The sequence below is a fragment of the Aegilops tauschii genome, chromosome 6 (genome assembly GCF_002575655.3).
Source record: "Aegilops tauschii subsp. strangulata cultivar AL8/78 chromosome 6, Aet v6.0, whole genome shotgun sequence".
In the NCBI taxonomy this organism is placed as follows: Eukaryota; Viridiplantae; Streptophyta; class Magnoliopsida; order Poales; family Poaceae; genus Aegilops; species Aegilops tauschii.
Genome location: NC_053040.3, coordinates 68,039,673 through 68,061,056, shown reverse-complemented (window position 1 = coordinate 68,061,056; position 21,384 = coordinate 68,039,673). Strand labels below are relative to the sequence as shown.

At 44.1% G+C, this 21,384-nt stretch overlaps 1 protein-coding gene across 1 annotated transcript; it reads left to right on the top strand.

Annotated features, from left to right (window-relative positions):
• Positions 1-1,795: 1,795 nt before the first annotated feature.
• On the top strand, positions 1,796-2,524 carry LOC141025824 (uncharacterized). Its single transcript, XM_073501752.1, has one exon. The coding sequence runs from the start codon at positions 1,796-1,798 to the stop codon at positions 2,522-2,524; it is 729 nt and encodes a 242-aa protein (XP_073357853.1).
• Positions 2,525-21,384: the final 18,860 nt, after the last annotated feature.

Here is a 21,384-nt window from a genome sequence, read left to right as displayed (position 1 = left end):
TGGTAGGTATTTTATATTACAAACTTATCTTCTTTCACTGTAATTTTATATGGATGAATCGAACTGAATAATATTAACCCCGTGTTGGATATAACTTTATCTAACTTTAAAATATTTTTCTTTTTCTAGATCTCGACGATCTTTCTTCTGACTATTTCGACCATGTTCACTGCTGTGTCTACTCTAAGGATATTGAGCTTACCTACGACGAGACACGATTCTTTCTACAATGCCTTTTCGGAGATACTTTCATCCGTTGCCGTCCATTTGTCCACGTATTGACTCCCACTAACACCAAAGACTGTGTCATGGTTGGTTACAACTGTCCTTGTTAAAATACCAAACGTATTTTGCTCATATGTAAAATTATAAAGAACCTACTTATTCAAACCTAAAACAACAAAACTTTTGATGTTCTCTTAATATGTTGTTTTATCTGTTTACACACAAACCTGAACATGCCAGGAATTATATTACTTTCAATATGGAATTTCTTAATGTTTGCGCACTCACCATATTCAGCCATTCTTTTATTTATTGTCCAAGTGACAAATCAACGGTTTTAATTTCTATTTAATTTCGATTTCTTCTAGAAAATTCCGAGGAGCGTTGTCTCGACACTGAAGAGATGGGTGGACATGCCAACCAATGGCAGGGTGACCCTTGAAGCTCCTGATGAACCTACCCATGTCATCACTCCTTCGTCGTACTACATCTCCAAAAACGACGGCAGGGTGGTAATAGAAAAGTCTTCTTTCAGAGACTTCATATCAGCTGCATCCTTTGTTGAAAAGAACGTTGTTCTAATCACTTTCAAAGAGCGCCATGACCGTTCTGTGTCAATCATCATTCAGCGCATTCTATAGATTCCGTCGTAACCAGCACCTAAAATGGAAGCAAGCAGTGTATCTCCTAGGATGTCAGCGCTCATTTCATGATGATGCCTCCAGCAGCAAAACACTGGTTACTATAAGTTTGCTAGTTAGGATGGTAGAGTAATGTAACTATTATGGACCATGTGCTTGCTTGAACTATCGGAATGATCTTTTGCAACTTATGTAGCTCTTACGGACACTCAACTTGCTGTTTCAACCATCGGAATGATCCTTTGCAACAAATATTGTTTGAACTATCGGAATGATTCATGCGAAAAAATCATAATTCAAAAAACCAAAAAAACAGAAAGAATCATTTTCAAAAATCAAACGAAACAAGAATCAGTTTTTGATTCAAAACCTATAGCAATGCCATGTTATCAAACTTATTCAAACCATCTAGTGAAACATATCTCAATTAAAAACCAAACAAGACTCCGTTTTCAAGTCCAAACTATATTTACTTCAACTTTTCCTAAGCACACACTTGTGCACCGAATAACATAACAACAGTGGCTCCCGAACCAAGGAAGATTGTTAAATGAAAAAAATGTTTTCACAACAAAGGCACGACCATGCATCTGCTGAGTGTTCTACCGTTTACACGACTACTTTCACAGCCAAAGATGGAATACGCACATATGGATCACGCACGCAGCACGCAACGAATAAAAAAAATTCAATGAACAAGATAAGTGAAAATCTTTAAAAAACAGATAAAACAAACGAAATCACTAATTGAGGAGCGCTCACCTGTTTCCGAAAATCTACGCCTGGAACCGCTGGGTGACTAGCAACTGCTATTTGGCAGTTTCCTTTTTTGCACGACAAAAGATCCCTTTCACTTTTCCGACTCCATTTGCATCCTCTTCCTGGAAAGTTTCTCGCCGGCCGTAGTTCACCACCGCACACCTCCAGCCATGGACGACGGGAAACTAACAACACTCACCGAACACATCACTACCCACGGTACAACCGTGCTGGAGGTGGTGTACACCAACGACCCAAGGACCGTGGAGCGGATCATCAAAAAGTACGAGGAATGGCTAAAGGACGAGAAGAACAAGTTCGTCGGCCTCGACCTCAAGTACACACGTAAGAGCAGTTACATACGACAAGGGATCACCGTCGTCCAAGTTGCCATGCACGAGCATGTCCTTGTATACCACTACTGCAGATCCGAGCGCTCCCAGGCGTTAGTTGACTTCCTACAACGGAAAGCGGTAACTTACACTAGCGTCGACACCAGGAACGACAAGACCATGCTTGCCCGTGCATGGATCAAAATTTCAGACGAGCACCATGTCGACATCCAGAGGCTATTCTGCATCAAGGGTGGTGGAGAAAGGGACTCCATGGGTGACCTTGCAGCGGCCATCATCGACCCCTCATACAAGAACATGAAGAAATCATTCCCAAAGGAGAAGCACCAGTTCTGGGAGTGTAAGCCACTTTCCCCGATACACCTTGAGTACGCGGCAAAGGACGGGTATGTTAGCTACGAGTTGTACCATAGAATCCTAATCATCACGAACGGGCTACGTCACCTCCACCAACAACCAATGAAAGAAAGACTCCGCCCACGTAAGAACAAAGACGAGGGATCTTCCAGCGGCTGGAAGCGCCGGAAGGGAAACAATGGTTGGTGAATTGCGAGAAAATGGATTTCTACATTAAACTAGTAGGAACTACTATTATCATAATTTAGATTGTATGAACCTATGTTGTAAATATGTTTGTTGTTGCTCAAAGATGCTGTGTGTATTGTATTACTATTTTATGTTTGAACTTTGAACACAATGGTGTGCTCATCTACAAATGTATACTACGTTTTGCATGTCTAAATGCAATTAGTAAGTTATGTCCCAGTATTGAGCAAGTATATATTGTATCCATGATTATAGAACGAGAGATATGTCGCGCGATATTGTATTATAATTTTCATACTCAACCTTTACAAGATGCATCGTGCATTTACAAGAATATGTGATGATATCGTTGTAAACTTTCAGTACAATGCTTATTAAACATTGGCGTGAACAATTCATAAATATTGCGGAAGAACATTTGGTACACAGACACAAGCGACAAGAACTTTTTTACTTTAACCACATTGAAAAAAAATTAAAAAATCACACAACACAACCATTTCACATCAAACACCGCTCCGTCCATTCAGAACATCCTTGCTATTGCACACAGGTTCCTCTCCGTGCACCAGTTCTGCACGATGCCACAGAACTACACTACCGTGTGCAACTGACCTATGTACAAGCATGGCTCTCTAAGTGTCTACTCAATCCATGCCTGTGGTGCCACGTAACCGTGACCCTAGAGACTTCACACCCGTGCATCCACAACCGAGCCCCTCTAACCAAATATTTGGACCGATGCTTCTACTGCCGTACATTTGTGCCTCTAGAAACTTGACAGCAGCAAGAGGGTTCAAAACCGTGCCTCCACACAACCGTGCTTGTACTGACTTCACTTATGTGCCTCTGTTTGCTTGATCAACGTGCCTCACATGAAACCCATAGTAACTCTACGTGCTCCGCACGCGTTATCGCCAGTGCAACTTTGGTGCTGCACAGACGCGTCTCTCAGTATACCTGTGCATCCACACAACCGTGCCTGTACTGACTATAATTCCATGCCTCCGTTTTGCTCAATCGACGTGCCTCACATAAAACCAACAGTAACTCTACGTGCTACACACACGTGCCTCTCGCATGAAACCCATAGTATCTCTACGTGTTCGGCACGCGTGATCGCCTGTACAACTTTGGCACTGCACACACGTACCTCTCAGTATACCCGTGCCTCCTCACAACCGTGCCTGAACTCACTTCAATTTCGTGCCTTCACTTGCTTAATCCACGTGCCTCACATAAAAGAGATGCACAGCCGTGCCTCAGAGTAAACAACACATGTGCCTCTACTGTATTGATAACTATGACCCCAATTAAATAACATCCGTCCAAAAAACATCTTTAAAAGAGATGCACAACCATACCTCTTCTACAAACATACAACAGCAATGAACACTTAGGTTCATATCGTTTCATATATCTAGATAACATTAAACCATAGCATAAATTTTTAAACAAAATCCATTTATGTTCAGAGGCTATAACTAACATCACTGCGGCAGAAGATTGAAGATAACAACAAGCCTCCCATCACGCTCTTTGAAAGTTATCAGCACCAAGCTGTTTACTTCAATAGACGATGCCTGGAGAAAATCACTGAAACCTTCCTGTTTGAACACCATTCTATTACCCAAGCCAATGAAGTAGGAGCAAGGAGTGCTCACATATATCATCATCACCAGATTCCAAAGTAACTTCAAGGGTTAAAACGCCAGTCCTAGGAAAAGTCACAAACTCATTCAAACTCCTCACAACAATACCAGGAATAACCTGACAAAAAACATCAAGCTATCAGAAATAGAACAAAACTCAAAACTATAAATAGAAGAGATAATAAAAATAAATAAATAAATAGAAACAAAGAAAAAAACAGTCGAAAAAAATTGACCATATGATGACCATTAACATTCATGGAATCAATCATGTGAACAAAAGGACAACAGCGTATGTAGTCATCATCAAAGAGTTGACACCTCATGAAATACATCTGCTGGTAATTAAGAAAAACACCACGGGTGTAATAACAACTCCCAACAAGTTCCATCTTGGAGTCGCTCAAACCATCAAGAGCTACAAAATATAATTACACAGGCTCAAGGGAACAGAAAAATCATCATGTACAATAAAACAAGCTAAAAACTTCCTTAAAAATAAACCTTACCAACAGACGGTAAAGGAGACAACGCATCTCCACGACCAGCACGATAAAAATCAATACCAATCCACGTTCCATAATGTTCAAGCCTAATGGTCATTATATCACGAGGACGGACACCATAATCACTGACCAATCGTTCCCAGGAAGGACCATGGAATTTGCTCCTCACCCGACCATGACTAAACAAAACACCATACAAATAACCCTCATTGCACTGAAGAGCAAGATCAGTATCTTCGTCACCCCTCCTTATGGCTAAAGCCCTACACTCCTCGATGTAACGAGCAAGATGAGCTCTAACACTGCACAGAACATATTGCACAACAAATCAAAACAAGGATCATAATCTAAACCTAAACAGCATGGGCAGCACCAAAAGAAATAAGCGTTTGTGCCAAAAATTGAACAATTATAAAATGATATTCTTACAACACGCCTCCAACAACGCCGATCCAGGACCACACTGAACCCATCTACAGAAGAATCAACAGAAGAACACAGGCCACCAGGCATACGGCAAAAACGACAAGCCATAACTGCAAGGAACACAATGATTATCAAGAACTAATCCCACAAAACCCAGTTGAAACTTGACATCTGATAGTGTTGGTAGTCCCCACCCGTAACTACCCCATAAATCTCCATATCCCGGAAATATAATGGGAACAAAAAGAGAAACGAGAAAGGGAAACAGGGAACCCACGAAGGCAACCGGTAGGGAACGACGATATCGCGAACGGGGAAGCGTGGTCGACGGACCGCCGTAAGAGCAGGCAACAAGCGCGGCGGCCGGGACAGGGGCCGCCGTAACCACGCGACAAGAGCGGCGGCCGCGACGGGCGGAGACGACGGCAAAGAAAGAACAGTGCGCGACGACGGTTCGCCCACACCAGAGAGAAACAGATCTCAAAACAGATCAAAAGGTATTACAAAACATTAAAAGTGTAAGGACTAAAGTGAAAAAAGCAAAAAACCACAAAGGGAAACCGGAAACCGGAAATCGCGGAAGACGTCGTGCGCGCGACAAGTGTCGCGCGCGGAGCACCTCGGAAAAGTCTCACGAGCGCTCCGCGCGTGACACTTGGCACGCGGGGAGCGCTCCCCGACTAATCGTTGTGGGGAGCACTCCTCAATTAGTGATTTCGGGAGATGCCCTTAGGAAATGAATATGGCGCTCACGTGCGATCTGGAGCACCACCAGCCCAAACGAATAGTTTGCTAGGGCATGGGCCTGATCAAATGATCTCGCTCGATCTAGAAAACGTCCCAGCACGAACCCCATCGAGAAAACTTGTGAAATCACTAATTAAGGAGTACTCGTTGCAAAGAACACTCCACTTTCCCAGGTCGCGACAAGTGGCGCACATGCAGCGCACCACTTGTCGCAACCTGAGAGTTTTTCCTTTTTTCGTAGATCCGTTTATTCAAAACGTTTTATCTTTTAAACCGTGCGTCCAAATCTTGAACCGTTTTCACCATTGGATTCCTCGCGTCGAGATCTTCAAAACTAGATCCCATGTTCATAGGTTTTTTTCCCTTTTCGAAAGAGGCACGCCCGTGCCTCTCGCGAAATCACAGCCATGCCTCTCGTGGAAGCAAAATCATGACTCTCGTGGAAGGAAAAAAACAGAAAACACGTTTTTTTTCGTTTCCGAGAGGCACGGCCGTGACTCTCGCGAAAGCACAACCGTGCCTCTCGCGAAAGCAAAACCGTGACTCTCGCGAAAGAAAAAAAACAAGAAACGTGTATTTTTTCCCTTTCTGAGTGGCACGGCCGTAACTCTCGCGAAAGCACAACCGTGCCTCTCAGGAAGCAAAACCGTGACTCTCGCGAAAGAAAAAAAAACAGAAAACGGGTTTCGTTTTTCCTTTTCCGAGAGGCACGGCCATGACTCTCGCGAAAGCACAAGCGTGCCTCTCGCGGAAGAAAAACCGTGACTCCCGCGAAAGAAAAAAAACAGAAAACACGTTTTTTCTGTTTCCAAAGGCACGGCCGTGACTCTCGCTAAAGCACAACCGTTTTTCCGCGAAAGAAAAAAAATAAAACGCGTTTTTTTCGCACAAAAAATATTTTTTTTCAAATTTTTTTATCGAAAAGCTAAGGAAGACCGGGGGAAAACCAAAACATCGAAAAAAAACCCGTTTAAAAAGCCAAAAACGCGTGCGGAAAAATAAAATAAAAAAACAAAATCCGGAGGGAGCGTCGAGAGTGCGACATGTGGCGAATGGCTGAGAGCGCGCCAAGTATGTTTTATTAACAAAATTTGGGAAATAATAATGTTAATATTTTAAAAATAAAAGTGCGAGCAGTTTTTGGAAAAGGAAGAATATAAAAAAATGAAAAATGAAGAAATGAAAAAGAAACAAAATACGAGTAGAAAAAAGAAAAAGACACAGGTTGTGTAAAAAATTCGATAATCTGGAAAAAATATTCACAAATTTGAAGAAAAACAATCTTGGATTTGAAAAAAGTTGAATTTTGAAAAAAAAGTTGCAATGAAACTGAAAAAGTTCATGGATTTGAAAAAAGGTTCACTTGAGTGTTAGCCAAAAAACTAAAAAAAAATCATGAAATTTGAAATATGTTCGCAAAGTGGAAATAGATTCACATATTTGAGAAAATCTCACAAATTTGAAAAATAATTTGAATTTTCAGAAAATTCACGCATTTGAAAAGATGACAAAAAGGAAAAAAGAAATAGGAAAAAAAGAGGAAAATAGAAGAATATAAAAACCTATTTAAAAACTGAAGAAAAAGCCAGTCAAAACAACCCGATAGAAAAAGAAAATCAGAGTCTTTCTTTTTAGCGTTATATTTGACGCACTACAAAAGACGGAAAAAGAGAAACTTTGACATAGGAGGTGAGATATCCCTAGTGGTAAACGCATTCGGTTCTAAACCGTGAGGTTCTGAGTTTGAGTTTGACATAACGTGTCTATTTTCTGAAGGTTGCAAAAAAAATGTTAGGTCGAGCCCAGGTCAGGGGATGTGTACAGTGTATACGTTCCGGCGGATGACCCACTATACATACGAAAGTAGATACGATTTGCGAAAAGTCCATACCGCTCTTTATACGTGGAGGTGCCCCATAGCTTATTGTTCCTAAACATGATGCTCGTCCAGGCATGCACTTTCTTAAGACAGATCAGAAAGAAAATCTTGCACGCCAGTCTGTAACTTGCTTACATCCAAGCCAGCTCCGACGAGTTTTGGCATTCCGTTTGCCTCCCAAGCCTATTTTAGCCCACCAAAGAATTATTGTGTTGTTTAGCCTCAGTCAGTCTACGCATATAGATGTGTGAAAAGTGAGAAGTCAAAGCATGGAAAGAGATCGATCGTGTAACATTATATCGTTCATAGGCGGTGACATCGTGATGTGGAAATTTATTGGATCACGTGATCACATCTGGCCAAAAGATCTGGACCGCACCTAACCCATGTTGTTTTATTATATGCATATCAATATGGTTATTACTTGTGTAGAGTACATAGTAGGAGAGAAATAGAAACCATGCACCTCCCTCTCATTCACATATCTCCCTCTTTCCGATATATAAGTTCACCGAATCATTCATTTTCATTGTGTCATGGCCATCTTTTTCTTGGTTAAGTTACTTACATGCACATGATCTTCTCGCTTTTCTTTACCACTCGAACAGTAAAAACGAAAACAAGAGGCATTAAGTTGTCCGGTTTTCACTCATGTGCAATGCAATCTTCTAGTGAAATTGCAGTTAAAGAAAATCCATTTTATTTGCTCAGTTTGGACAAACACGTACAACAGAGAGATATGGCTAAGTAGCTAACACTAGTGCAGAACCGGGCTTTAGCGCCGGTTCGTAAGGGCCTTTAGTGCCGGTTCTGCAACCGGCACTAAAGAGTGGAGACTAAAGCCCCCCCCCCCCCCTTACTACCGGTTCGACACGAACCGGCGCTAAAGTGCCACCACGTGGCACGAGCCAGGCCCGGGTGCTGGTAGACCATTAGTACCGGTTAGTAGCACCAACCGGTACTAAATGTTTTGGGGGGTTTGGTTTAATTTTTATTTTTCCATTAATTTTGTGTTTTTCATTTAATTCTTTTTTGTTTGCTGGTATTTTACGATACTACATATTGTACACGTTATGCATATATATAAATAGATTTTCTCGTAGAACCGATCATATATATATATATATATATATATATATATATATATATATATATATATATATATATATATAATCGAATGTCTCACAACCATCATTAATTATTCACACATACACATGTATATATATACAATTTCTCCTACATGTTGCCTTGGTGCCTTCGGAGCATGATGACAAGTGGTTCATGGGGCGGTAGCGGGTAATAGTATTCTCCTTTGGGATCTATGACCTGGTCGAGCAAAAATCCCGCTATTTTCTCTTGAAGTGCTCGTATGCGCTCTGTTGATAGGAGCTGGTCCCGCACCTTTTTGAACTGTTAAGAAGGAGATCAATATGCATGTGTATTAGTTGTGTGACTATATATCGTCAATTATGTAAGATTTGTGAATAGTGTTCTGGCAAACGTACCCAGTCCTATCTATCAGATCTGCTCATTTCGGACGCCATCATGTGAATGTTCTCGCAAACGTAGTATGCACACACTTCAGTCCCCGGTGCCTGCTTCAGGGCCTTTACGAGAATAGAATTTAATCAGATAATTATTAATCAAGCATGTTAATTAATTAATGGTATTGAAACAAGAATTAAAGAGATGGTAGCTAGCTAGCTAGTACTACTTAATTACTTACCTTGGGTCTATACCAACATAGCTTTTGTCGCCATTTTCCTGGAGTCACCTTGATGTACTTTGCCCAAGCCCTGCCCCCCGGCAAAGAAAATTAATAAAGGGGTTATTAAAAATAGTTCATATCAGGAAATGACGAACTAAATAGGCCGAGATATAGTTAATAATGATTGAAATAACCTGTCGACTATCCCCTTCACGATGCTGTAGTCACTATCTTTTTTAAGTAGTGAGTCCAGTACTTCAACTTTTCTTTCGTCAACTTTAATGTCTAACAAGATCCAGTGGAAGCTGCATGCGCATACGTTTGCATGTATAAATTAAGCGGGCATGTGCATAACACCAATCAACTATAACCCTAAACCCTATACACTTATTAACATCTAGCTAGTAAGCAAAAACAGAATTTGTAGTACAAGACAGTGTGACTCACTCGAAGTTGTAAGGAAGTAGTATATCTTCATTGCTATTGAGGCGCTTCAAGAACTCTAGCATGCATTTCTCTACATCTTGTCTACACCATTCCAATTTCCATGTGTATTCATTAACGGTATTTGGGTCAATGAACCCAATGCCATAGCGTCCAGCTTTTTTCATTTCATACATCTTCATCCTGCATAATACCACAGAAAAGAATATATAGTGAGGATATATAATTACAGGTAATTAATAATCAATCAATGAGCACTAGAGCTAGCTTGAGACTTAAACTACAGAAAGAAATCACTTACAAACAATAGCAACTGACGATAGATTTGTCGAGTGCATCTTGATTGAATAACTGAAATAGTTCTGAATACTCAACGGACACAGCTTTCTCATGGAAGTAATGCTCCTCCTTGACATTCACCATGAGGGACCCTCGATTGGAAATCTTGGTAATGTTCATGTACCACTGATGCAATTCATACATTCTCGTTGGGAGGTTCTTGACCTCGTCTGGCTCGACCAAAGGTTGGCCCCGGACATATTTCCGTTTTATTTCCTCCTCTCTAAGCGGAGACATGGGCTCGATCTCGAGGAGTTGTCCAACAGTGATCTTGAGCATTTCAGCCTGCATTATATGCTCCTCGGTTATTACCACATCGCCCAGCTCGGGAACGTAAACGGTTTGCCCATAATAATATTGGGCGCGCGTACTCTCATGTGTTGTTGGCACAACAAGCGGGGGGGGGGTCGATTGCGCCGCCTGTTCTCCCAACTGGGGAACGGTTTTCCCGCATTTTTTGACAGCTGCTTGTTGGCTCGAGCTCGAGCTCGCTTCTTTCTGTAGTCGTGCTCGATGTGCCTTCCTGATTTGGCACTTATAGTCTGAGTCAACAGGCTTGGGAGCTGGTGGTCTAGCCATACGAATGAAGTGGTCAATCTTTTCCTCAGGCACTTTCTCCCTCGGCGACGTTGCCGGTTTCGGTCGAAAATGAGCGTCCACTTCGGCCCGCACTATTGCATCGTTTTGCTCCTTGGTCATGTCGTAAGGCCTCTGAGGAAGAGGAGCGAGGCTGCTTGGACCATATTTATATCGCTTGTCTCCACCTGTACTTTCTGTACTACCTCGACTCGTACCGCTACGCACCATAGATGCGGTGTGTCTCTTCTGTGATTGCTTAGGCTGCTGAGACGGCTGACGTGGCTTAGTTGGAGCAGGAGGAGTGGCCTGACGCTGTGCCGGACTTGAAGCAGGAGGTGTGGCCTGGCACGGTGTCGGACTTGAAGCAGGAGGTGTGGCCTAATGCTGTGCCGGACTTGAAGCAGGAGGTGTGGCCTGACACGGTGTCAGACTTGAAACAGGAGGAGTGGCCTGATGTTGTGCCGGACTTGAAGCAGGAGTCTGCTCACGCGTTCGTGGACTTGGAGGAGCGGGAGTCTGCTGACACGGTGGCGGAGTCGGCAGACGCGGTGTCGGTGGATTTCGAAAGATGATGCAATCCTTTCTCCATAGGATGATACGATGTATGGCCTCTCCCAGTGTGTGCTCGTCGTCGCCTCCAGGAATGTCAAGATCTAGCCCCGAATATGGGTCCACCACCTCATCAACCAAGACACGAGCATAGCCCTCTGGAATCGGGGCGCAATGGAAGGTTGCTTCGGGGGTAATTGTAAAAGCAACGGCGTCCGCCACCTTCATGGATATGTTCTTCATTTTGAAGTGTAGCTCACAGTTAGTGTTCTCTATGATGTCATCCACAGGGTATGTATCCAGCAGTGCGTCGCCCGGGGCGGAACCAACGCTGCTTCTCGGCATGGATGGGACGGTGCTATCCAATGCTGGATGATCATCCGCTTGCTGCTGCCGCTGCTGAGACCCTCTTTCCTGGCTAAGTGAGTCGATCTGCTGCTGCTGCCGCTGGAATTTGAGTGCCAAGTCCGCGTGCCTTGCTTCTAGGCCTTGAAGGCGTTCTGCGTCCTGCTTCCTCTGCTCCTCCTCCAGCTTCCTCTTCTTCTCCTCCTCCATCTTCTTTCTTGCACGGGTCCTGTAGTCGTCGTTCTATTCCGAAAAGCCCTCATACCAGGGAATAACGCCCTTGCCTCGTGTTCTTCCCGGGTGTTCAGGATTTCCCAGGGCGCGCGTAAGCTCGTCGTTCTCTCTGTTGGGCGTGAACACCCCCTTTCGAGCATCTTCTATTGCGTCAAGTAACTTTTGTTCTGCTCCTTTTAGACTTGCCTTCTTCGAAACCAGGCCTGTCTTCGGGTCCAACACCCCCCCCCATGCGCATAGAACCAAGTTCTGCACCTGGGGGGCCAGCTCCTAGTAACCGGAGTGACCCCTGCATCCTCCATCTCTTGCTCAGACTTATCCCACTTAGGCATTGCCACCGCGTAGCCACCTGGACCCAGCCTATGGAACTGCGTCTTTTTTGTGGCATTGGCCTTGTTTTTTCTCGACCGTTCCTTAGATAATTCTGATTCCTTGAATTTCACGAAAGCAGGCCAGTGTTCTCTTTGCTTCTCCAGTGTTCCCTTGAATTCTGGAGTCTTCCTTTCTGCAGCGAGGTAGTTGGCCCATACAGTTTTCTTGTGGGTGTTGAATGCAATTGCCATCTTCTTAAGAGCAGTGTCCTTGACTTTCTGCACATCTGCATCAGTGAAATAATCTGGTAGGGTGAAATATTCCATCAGAGATTCCCAAAGCTTTTGTTTTGCTCTGTCGTCGACCCAAGTAACATCTGGGCGTTTAGTTTTTGGCTCTTTCCATTCTTGAATGGAGATCGGGAGTTGGTCCTTCACAAGAACTCCGCACTGACGAACGAACTTGTTCACAATGTTCTTAGGCATGAGGGGTTCGCCACTAGCTTTGATGGAATCGATGTTGTACTTTACACCCTCCTTCAAGTTTTTGCCCGGGTCGCGCTTTGTCCTGCTGTCTGTAGAAGCAGATTTGCTCGATCCGGAGGGCTGAAAGAAGAAAGATTGATTCGTTAATATATCTTCAAATAAAAAAACATGTGATGATCACTAGATGCCTGCTTATATAAATATACCTCGCCGGTAGTCTTTGTTATTTCAAGATCAACATTGTATTCATCATCATAATCATTGTCTGCGTCATCATAATCATAATCATAGTTCATGACTTCATCAGCTCGGTCGTCGAGATCGAATATCTTATCATCACCCTCCCCGGTATTGTTCAGATATTGGGAGCCGTCATTTGCTTCATTCAGATCATCTGGCCTGCTAGGGCTGCGTATGATCTTGAACAGGGCCTCTTCTCCCTCTCTGCCGGTATTGTCCGCCATAGATTTTATTTAACTAATACCAAAGAAATATAAAACAATTTAGTATTCAAATTACAATGCATGGATGCAATCAATAAGGAAAAACTGAATCATATAGTACATAATATGCATCGTCTCGAATAATATATAATCTCGAATACATCGTCTTGAATAATATATAATCTCGAATACATCGTCTCGAATAATATATAATCTCGAATACATCACTGGCTAGGTAGCTAATAAAGATCGAATACTATAGAAGAATCTAGGCCACTCGCGGTTCCTGGGGCGCGGGCGGTGGACACCCAAAGACAAGGAACCATCACAGGATCATATCTCCGGTCATCTGCCCAAAGAACCTGCCAGGTATTGGAGAACCTGACGTCCATAGCAGCCATGTAGCGATGGACGTGCTCGTCCTCCTCCCTAACACGACGACGCACCACCTCCGGCGGGGCCGGCTCCCTCTGCACCGAATGTGGCCCACGCGAACGCCACCAAAGGAGAACAGGGTCGACAACGGGACCCGAGGCCGGGTTCCTCACCAAGCGTCGCACCCCTCCAGGTAGCACCTCCCAGTGCCAGCCCGGCGGAGCCCAATCCCGGACATGGGTCCTCTGAAGCAGGACGTCGTCGCGAACGGGTCGACGGCGAGGATGCGGGCCGGGCATTGTCGACAACAAATACTATATGCGGCAAAAGTAAAGTAACATTTTTTAAATGATTGGATTGTGATTTCTTATATGCAAATTCTAAATTTTATAACTAAAAATATAATAAACTAAAAAAACATCGACCATATCTAAAACTAACATTTCTATAACTAAAATTGTATAACTAATTTTTCTTTAACATTTCTATATAACAAACATTTCTATAACATTAATACAGAAAAAACTAACATTTCTATATATAACTAACATTTCTATAACATTAATACAGAAAAAACTGAAAAAACTAATAACTAATAACTAATAACAGAAAAACTAAAAACTAAAAACAGAAAAACTAAAAACTAAAAACAGAACAAAAATTGTGTATGTGTGTGTGTATGGTGTGTGTGTGTGTATGTGTGTGTGTGTTGTGTGTGCAGGCGACAGCGAGCCAAGGCGACGGCGCTGGCGGCGCGCGCGGCGGCTTCGATTGGAGGGAGAGGAGAGGGGGGACAGAGGCTCACAGCGCGGGCGAGGTCGAGGCGACGGCGACGCGGGCCGGTGCGGGGACGGGGACGCGGGCCGGTGTGGGGATGGGGACGGGCCGGCGACGCGGACGGCGCGACGAGGACGGGGGCGGCGCGGAGTCGACAGGGGCGGCGCGACGGCGGCGGCGGTGATGAAGCAAAGAGAAGTAGGAGGAAACTGACGAAATTTTCGTGAGTGTTGTTTATATAGGAGGGGCCTTTAATACCGGTTGGAGCCACCAACCGGTACTAAAGGTCGATTTTGGCCAGGCCAAGCGGCGGGAAGCGCACCCCTTTAGTACCGGGTGGTGGCTGCAACCGGTACTAAAGGCCCCCCCTTTAGTACCGGTTGGAGCCACCACCCGGTACTAAAGGGGGTGCGCTGGCGCAGGTGCGGTACGGCAAGTTTAGTCCCACCTCGCTAGCCGAGGGGCGCCCGCACTGGTTTATAAGCCCCAGTGCGGTAGCTCTCTCGAGCTCCTCTCCAAAGCAGGCCTACTGGGCTTAAATGTTCTGTGCTGCCCTGTGGGCCTACTGGGCCTTTGCGGGCCTGCATCCTGGCCAAACAATAGGTTGGGTTTCTAGTCATATGCAGGCCGCTGTGGCGCAGTAGGCGGGCTTTTTTATTTTCTTTTTTTTTTGCTTTATTTTTTTTTGTTTTATTTATTTTTGAGTTGTTTTTTGCTGTATTTAGAGTTTCTTCGTGAATATTTTTGCTTTAGGTACAAAAAAGTACAAACTTTCTATTAGTGTCGGTAGTTTACAAATTTGAACAGTTTACATTTTGAATTATTTGAAATTTGTGTGAATCACTGTTTGTGAATAACTTAACTTTGAAAATAGATTTTTCAGTGATTCTTTTATCTTATGTTTAATATTAGTGTGTTTTATCATTATATTCAATTTGGTAATGCTTAGGTTATTTAAAAAATGAAATGCCTTTGTAACAGATGAGTTTTCGTCCGAAACCCTAATACTTCGAAAGAGATTATCCATTTTGTACACGAAGTGCATCCAGTTTTTGCGGTAACCCTCTCTACTTTTTTGCACATGCTATGTGGGTGAAATTATGATACCATGCCAACTTTCAACCTTTTCTGAGTTCATTTGAAATGCTTTTCAATTTCAGGGTCATTTAGCTGAAAAAAACAGTAAATGCATGAAAGAATTTGTTTGCACATAAAATTTCTTCGCGTTTCAAATGCCAAAACACATAACTACCCTAACTATTATAGAGATTCCCTCCTGGGTGTGAAACACAGAAGAAAGTGATGATAGTGAAGCCGATCACTTCCTAGATCTTTGGGTGTGAAACTTTTTCTTCGCGTGTGTCCCTTTGCGCCGTAGCCATGGAAAAGCTTCATCATTTAACTGGATGATCGGGTCAATATTCATTGTGAATGGAGCAATTTCATCAAACTTTTCATAATCTTCTGACATGTCTGTCTTGTCATCCACTCCCACAATGTTTCTCTTCCCAGAAAGAACTATGTGGCACTTTGGCTCATCGTATGATGCATTCGCTTCCTTATCTTTTCTTTTTCTCGGCTTGGTAGACATATCCTTCACATAGAAAACCTGTGCCACATCATTAGCTAGGACGAATGGTTCGTCTGCATACGCAAGATTGTTGAGATCCACTGTTGTCATTCCATACTGCGGGTCTTCCGTTACCCCATGTCGTGTCATATTGACCCATTTGCACCGAAACAAAGGGACCTTCAAACCACGTCCATAGTCAAGTTCCCATATCTCCTCTATGTAACCATAATATGTTTCCTTTCCCATCTTGGTTGTTGCATCAAAGCGGACACCACTGTTTTGGTTGGTGCTCTTCTTATATTGGGCGATCGTGTAAAATGTATTACCATTTATCTCGTACCCTTTGAAAGTCATTATATTCGAAGATGGTAACTGGGACAGCGAGTACAGGTCATCTTCAATAGAGGCGTCATGCATGGTACGTGTCTGCAACCAGCCGGCGAAACTCCTGGTTTGTTCACGTGTAATCCAGTCATCAGACCACTCCGGGTGTTTGGAGCGTAGAAAATTCTTGTGTTCGTCCATATACGGAGCCACCAAGGCGGAATTCTGTGTAACTGTGTAGTGTGCTTCAGTAAGAGAATGTCCGTCCATACATATTTTTTGATTCCCTCCTAGCGTGCCTTTTCCATCCACTCTGCCCTTATGCCGCGATTCAGGAACACCAATCGGCTTAAGGTCAGGAATAAAGTCAATAAAAAACTCAATGACCTCCTCATTTTCATGGCCCTTGGAGATGCTTCCTTCTGGCCTAGCACGGTTATGAACATATTTCTTTAAGACTCCCATGAACCTCTCAAAGGGGAACATATTGTGTAGAAATACAGGACCCAAAACGTTAATCTCTTCGCATAGGTGAACTAGGACATGCGTCATGATGTTGAAGAAGGATGGTGGGAACACCAACTCGAAACTGACAAGACATTGCACCAAATCATTCTCTAACCTTGGTATGATTTCTGGATCGATTACCTTCTGAGAGATTGCATTGAGGAATGCACATAGCTTCACAATGGCTAATCGAACGTTATCCGGTAGAAGCCCCCTCAATGCAACCGGAAGCAGTTGCGTCATAATCACGTGGCAGACATGAGACTTTAGGTTCTGGAACTTTTTCTCTGCCATGTTTATTATTCCATTTATATTCGACGAGAAGCCAGACGGTACCTTAATACTGAGCAGGCATTCAAAGAAGATTTCCTTCTCTTCTTTGGTAAGAGCGTAGCTGGCATGACCCTGATGTATGCCGTCTTTTCCATGCATACGTTGCTGGTCCTCCCGTGCCTCAGGTGTGTCTTTTGTCTTCCCATACACGCCCAAGAAGCCAAGCATGGTCACGCAAAGATTCTTCGTCACGTGCATCACGTCGATTGCAGAGCGGACCTCTAGATCTTTCCAATAGGGCAGGTCCCAAAATATAGATTTCTTCTTCCACATGGGTGCGCGTCCGTCAGCGTCATTCGGAACAGGTTGTCCGCCAGGACCCTTTCCAAAGACTACCTTCAAATCCTTGACCATATCATGTACATCAGCACCAGTACGGTGGCGAGGCTTCGTCCGGTGATCCGCCTCACCTTTGAAATGCTTGCCTTTCTTTCTTATGGGATGCCTGCTCGGAAGAAATCGACGATGTCCCAGGTACACATTCCTCCTACAATTGTCCAAATATATATTGTCGGTATCATCCAAATAGTGCGTGCATGCGCGGTATTCCTTGTTTGTCTGTCCTGAAAGGTTACTGAGAGCAGGCCAATCATTGATGGTCACGAACAGCAAGGCCTTTAGGTCAAATTCTTCCACCATGTGCTCATCCCACGCACGTACACCTGTTCCATTCCACAACTGTAAGAGTTCTTCAACTAATGGCCTTAGGTACACATCAATGTCGTTGCCGGGTTGCTTAGGGCCTTGGATGAGCACTGGCATCATAATGAACTTCCGCTTCATGCACAACCAAGGAGGAAGGTTATACAAACATAGAGTCACAGGCCAGGTGCTATGGTTGCTACTCTGCTCCCCAAAAGGATTAATGCCATCTGCGCTTAGACCAAACCATACGTTCCTTGCGTCATCTGCGAACTCCTTCCCGTACTTCCTCTCAATTTTTCTCCACTGCGACCCGTCGGCGGGTACTCTCAACTTTCCGTCTTTCTTACGGTCTTCTCTGTGCCATCGCATCGCCTTGGCATGCTCTTTGTTTTGGAACAAACGTTTCAACCGTGGTATTATAGGAGCATACCACATCACCTTGGCAGGAATCTTCTTCCTGGGGCGCTCGCCCTCGACATCACCAGGGTCATCGCGCCTGATCTTATAGCGCAATGCACCGCATACCGGGCAAGCGTTCAAATCCTCGTACTCACCGCGATAGAGGATGCAGTCATTAGGGCATGCATGTATCTTCTGCACCTCTAACCCTAGAGGGCAGACAGCCTTCTTTGCTTCGTACGTACTCTCGGGCAATTCGTTGTCCTTTGGAAGCATATTCTTTATCATTACCAGCAACTTTCCAAATCCCTTGTCAGATACACCATTCTCTGCCTTCCATTGCAGCAATTCCAGTGTGGTGCCCAACTTTTTCTTGTCAGCTTCGCAATTCGGGTACAACAATTTCTTGTGATCCTCTAACATGCGCTGCAACTTCTTCTTCTCCAAATCACTTGCGCAGTTTCTCTTTGCATCGCCAATGGCCCGACCTAGATCATCAGCGGGCTCATCTGATGCCTCTTCTTCAGCTTCTTCACGCATTGCCGGCTCAGCTTCTTCCCCCATTGTTGTATCATCGTATTCAGGGAACCCATGGCCAGGATAGCTGTCGTCGTCCTCTTCTTCTTCATTGTCTTCCATCATAACCCCTCTTTCACCGTGCTTGGTCCAAACATTATAGTGGGGTATGAAACCGGACTTAAACAGGTGGACGTGAATGGTTCTTGACGTAGAGTAATTGTGATCATTCTTACAGACTAAACATGGACAAGGCATAAAACCATCCGCCCGCTTGTTTGCCTTAGCCGCAAGCAGAAAAGTTTGCACGCCATTAATGAACTCGGGAGAGCATCGGTCATCGTACATCCATTGTCGGCTCATCTTCATTACACAACACCGAATATACCAAATTAATACAAGTTCATACAAGACTTAAATGCAACAAACAAATAACTCTCTAACTAAAGAATTTAAATGCAACAACAAATGCGATCAAGATCGCAACTAAGGTAACAATTGATCCAACAGCATAATGATACCAAGCCTCACTATCAATGGCATATTTTCTAATCTTTCTAATCTTCAAGCGCATTTTCTCCATCTTGATCTTCTGATCATCGACGACATCGGCAACATGCAACTCCAATTCCATCTTCTCCCCCTCAATTCTTTTCAATTTTTCTTTCAAATACTCGTTTTCTCTTTCAACTAAATTTAACCTCTCGACAATAGGGTCAGTTGGAATTTCCGGCTCACAAACCTCCTAGACAAAAATATCTATGTCAACTTGATGGGCATAATTTGTCATAAACACGAAATGCAACAACTAGTTTTAAAATAGAATATACCACATCCGAATCATAACAAGGACGAGGGCCGACGGGGACGGATATCAAAACCATGGCACTATGTATAACAAACACGTACGGGTAAGATAAATAACTATATATCCAAATCACACAAACATCAATTTGGTAATGTAAAACATTCATGAACAAGAGGCTCACCACAAGGTGGTGCCGGCGACGGAACGGTGCGGGCGATCGACTGTGGTTACGACGGAGATTTAGAAGGCACTAAGTAAACCACACCTACATATACAAACTAAGTGTTAGTTTTGACCACAAATTGCATATAAATCAAATACTAGCACATATATTTTCTACCAAATTACTAAACTCATAAATTAATCACTATACAAAGCATTGCAAGAGCTAATCTAGCAATGAGAGATGAAAGGACAAAGTTGCTAACCTTTGTGATCATTTGAATGGATGGGGACCTTCAAATCTTGACAAATTTTGGGCAAAATGTGTGATGAGCTCGAGAGGAAGAGGGGAAGAACAGAGAGGAGAGGGGAAAGGGGAAGAACAGAGCGAGCTCGGGTGGACGAAGGGCTTATGTAGGACGACCTTTAGCACCGGTTCGTGCCATGAACCGGTACTAAAGGTGCTGGAGGGGCCCCGGACTGACAACATCCTGCCACCACTCACTTTAGTACCGGTCCGTGGCACGAACCGGTGCTAAAGGTCGGCCACGAACCGGTACTAATGAAAGCGGCTGGCTTGCCATTGGAACCGGCACTAATGCACACATTAGTGCCGGCTCAAAAGCAAACCGGCACTAATGTGCTTGACATTTGACCCTTTTTCTACTAGTGTAATACTACAAACATGTAGTCTTGGGTAGACTAATCACGTCTTACTCTGGGCGTCTCCAAAAATTCGGGACCCCGGTGCGAAAAGCAAGATGGTGCCTTAAAATTTTTATTTAAAAAAAATTAATCTCACTTAATAATATAACTAAAATTTGTGCTATTTCTTATACAATACTTGGGAATATAAAAAATACCAATGCAAAAGGCAATGGTATAAGTAAGCAATAAGCTAACCTTCTGTTATCAAAAAGTGTCATCATCTTATGTACTTTGAAATGAATTGGGCTGCCTGTGGTGTTGTAATCATGATTTATTATGAACAATGGTTTCTTTCAAAAACAACAAAAAGAAAAAAATGAAATGAAATCTTTAATTACATCTTCATAATTAATCTTCTCCAAGACATTGTTTCCAAGTGCTATTGTTGTCAATCCATTGAATCTTTCTTGTGTCATAGTAGGACGCAAACATAATTTCAAGAAAGCATGATGGTTTCTGTTTATGAATAAAACAAAAATAATATCGGTGCATTGGAACTCCGTGAATTATAGGCTCGTCAAGAATTCAAGATAGCAGAGCAGAAAAGGATCAAACCTTGACTTATAGGCTTGTGAAGAACTCGAATAGATGAATTAGTGGGGTAGCCAATTGCTGGCGGCAGGTATACCCATTACTCCTTCAAGCTGCTAGCCTTCTCCCACAATCCCCATCCCCCGTGCCACTCCCGCGAGCGGCCCGGGCGGAACCCTAGATCACCGCCGCCGCTCCCCTTTCTCGCCTTCCTTCTCCCTCGCCGCCGCCAGGGGACGCCGCCGGGCAAAGCCCGCGCGTGCGTCGGCGGCGGCGGGGCTCCCTCCCTCCTCGCGAGGCTCCTGGGCGGCGCGGGGCGGCCGGCCCTCGCGGCGGCGCTTGGCTCGGCGGCAGGTCGGGCTGCCGGCGGATCTGCAGGGCTCCCCTTTGGTGGCGCTGCGGTGATGGCGGCGGCGTGGTCTGCGCGGGGCGGTGAGGCGCGGGCTCCTCTTCCTCCAGATCTGATGGTGCCGCGGTGGCGCCGGCGCTCGGGCATGCGGCGGGGTTCGCGAGGGTGGTCGGCGCGCGACGTCCTCCTCCCCGATCTTATGGCT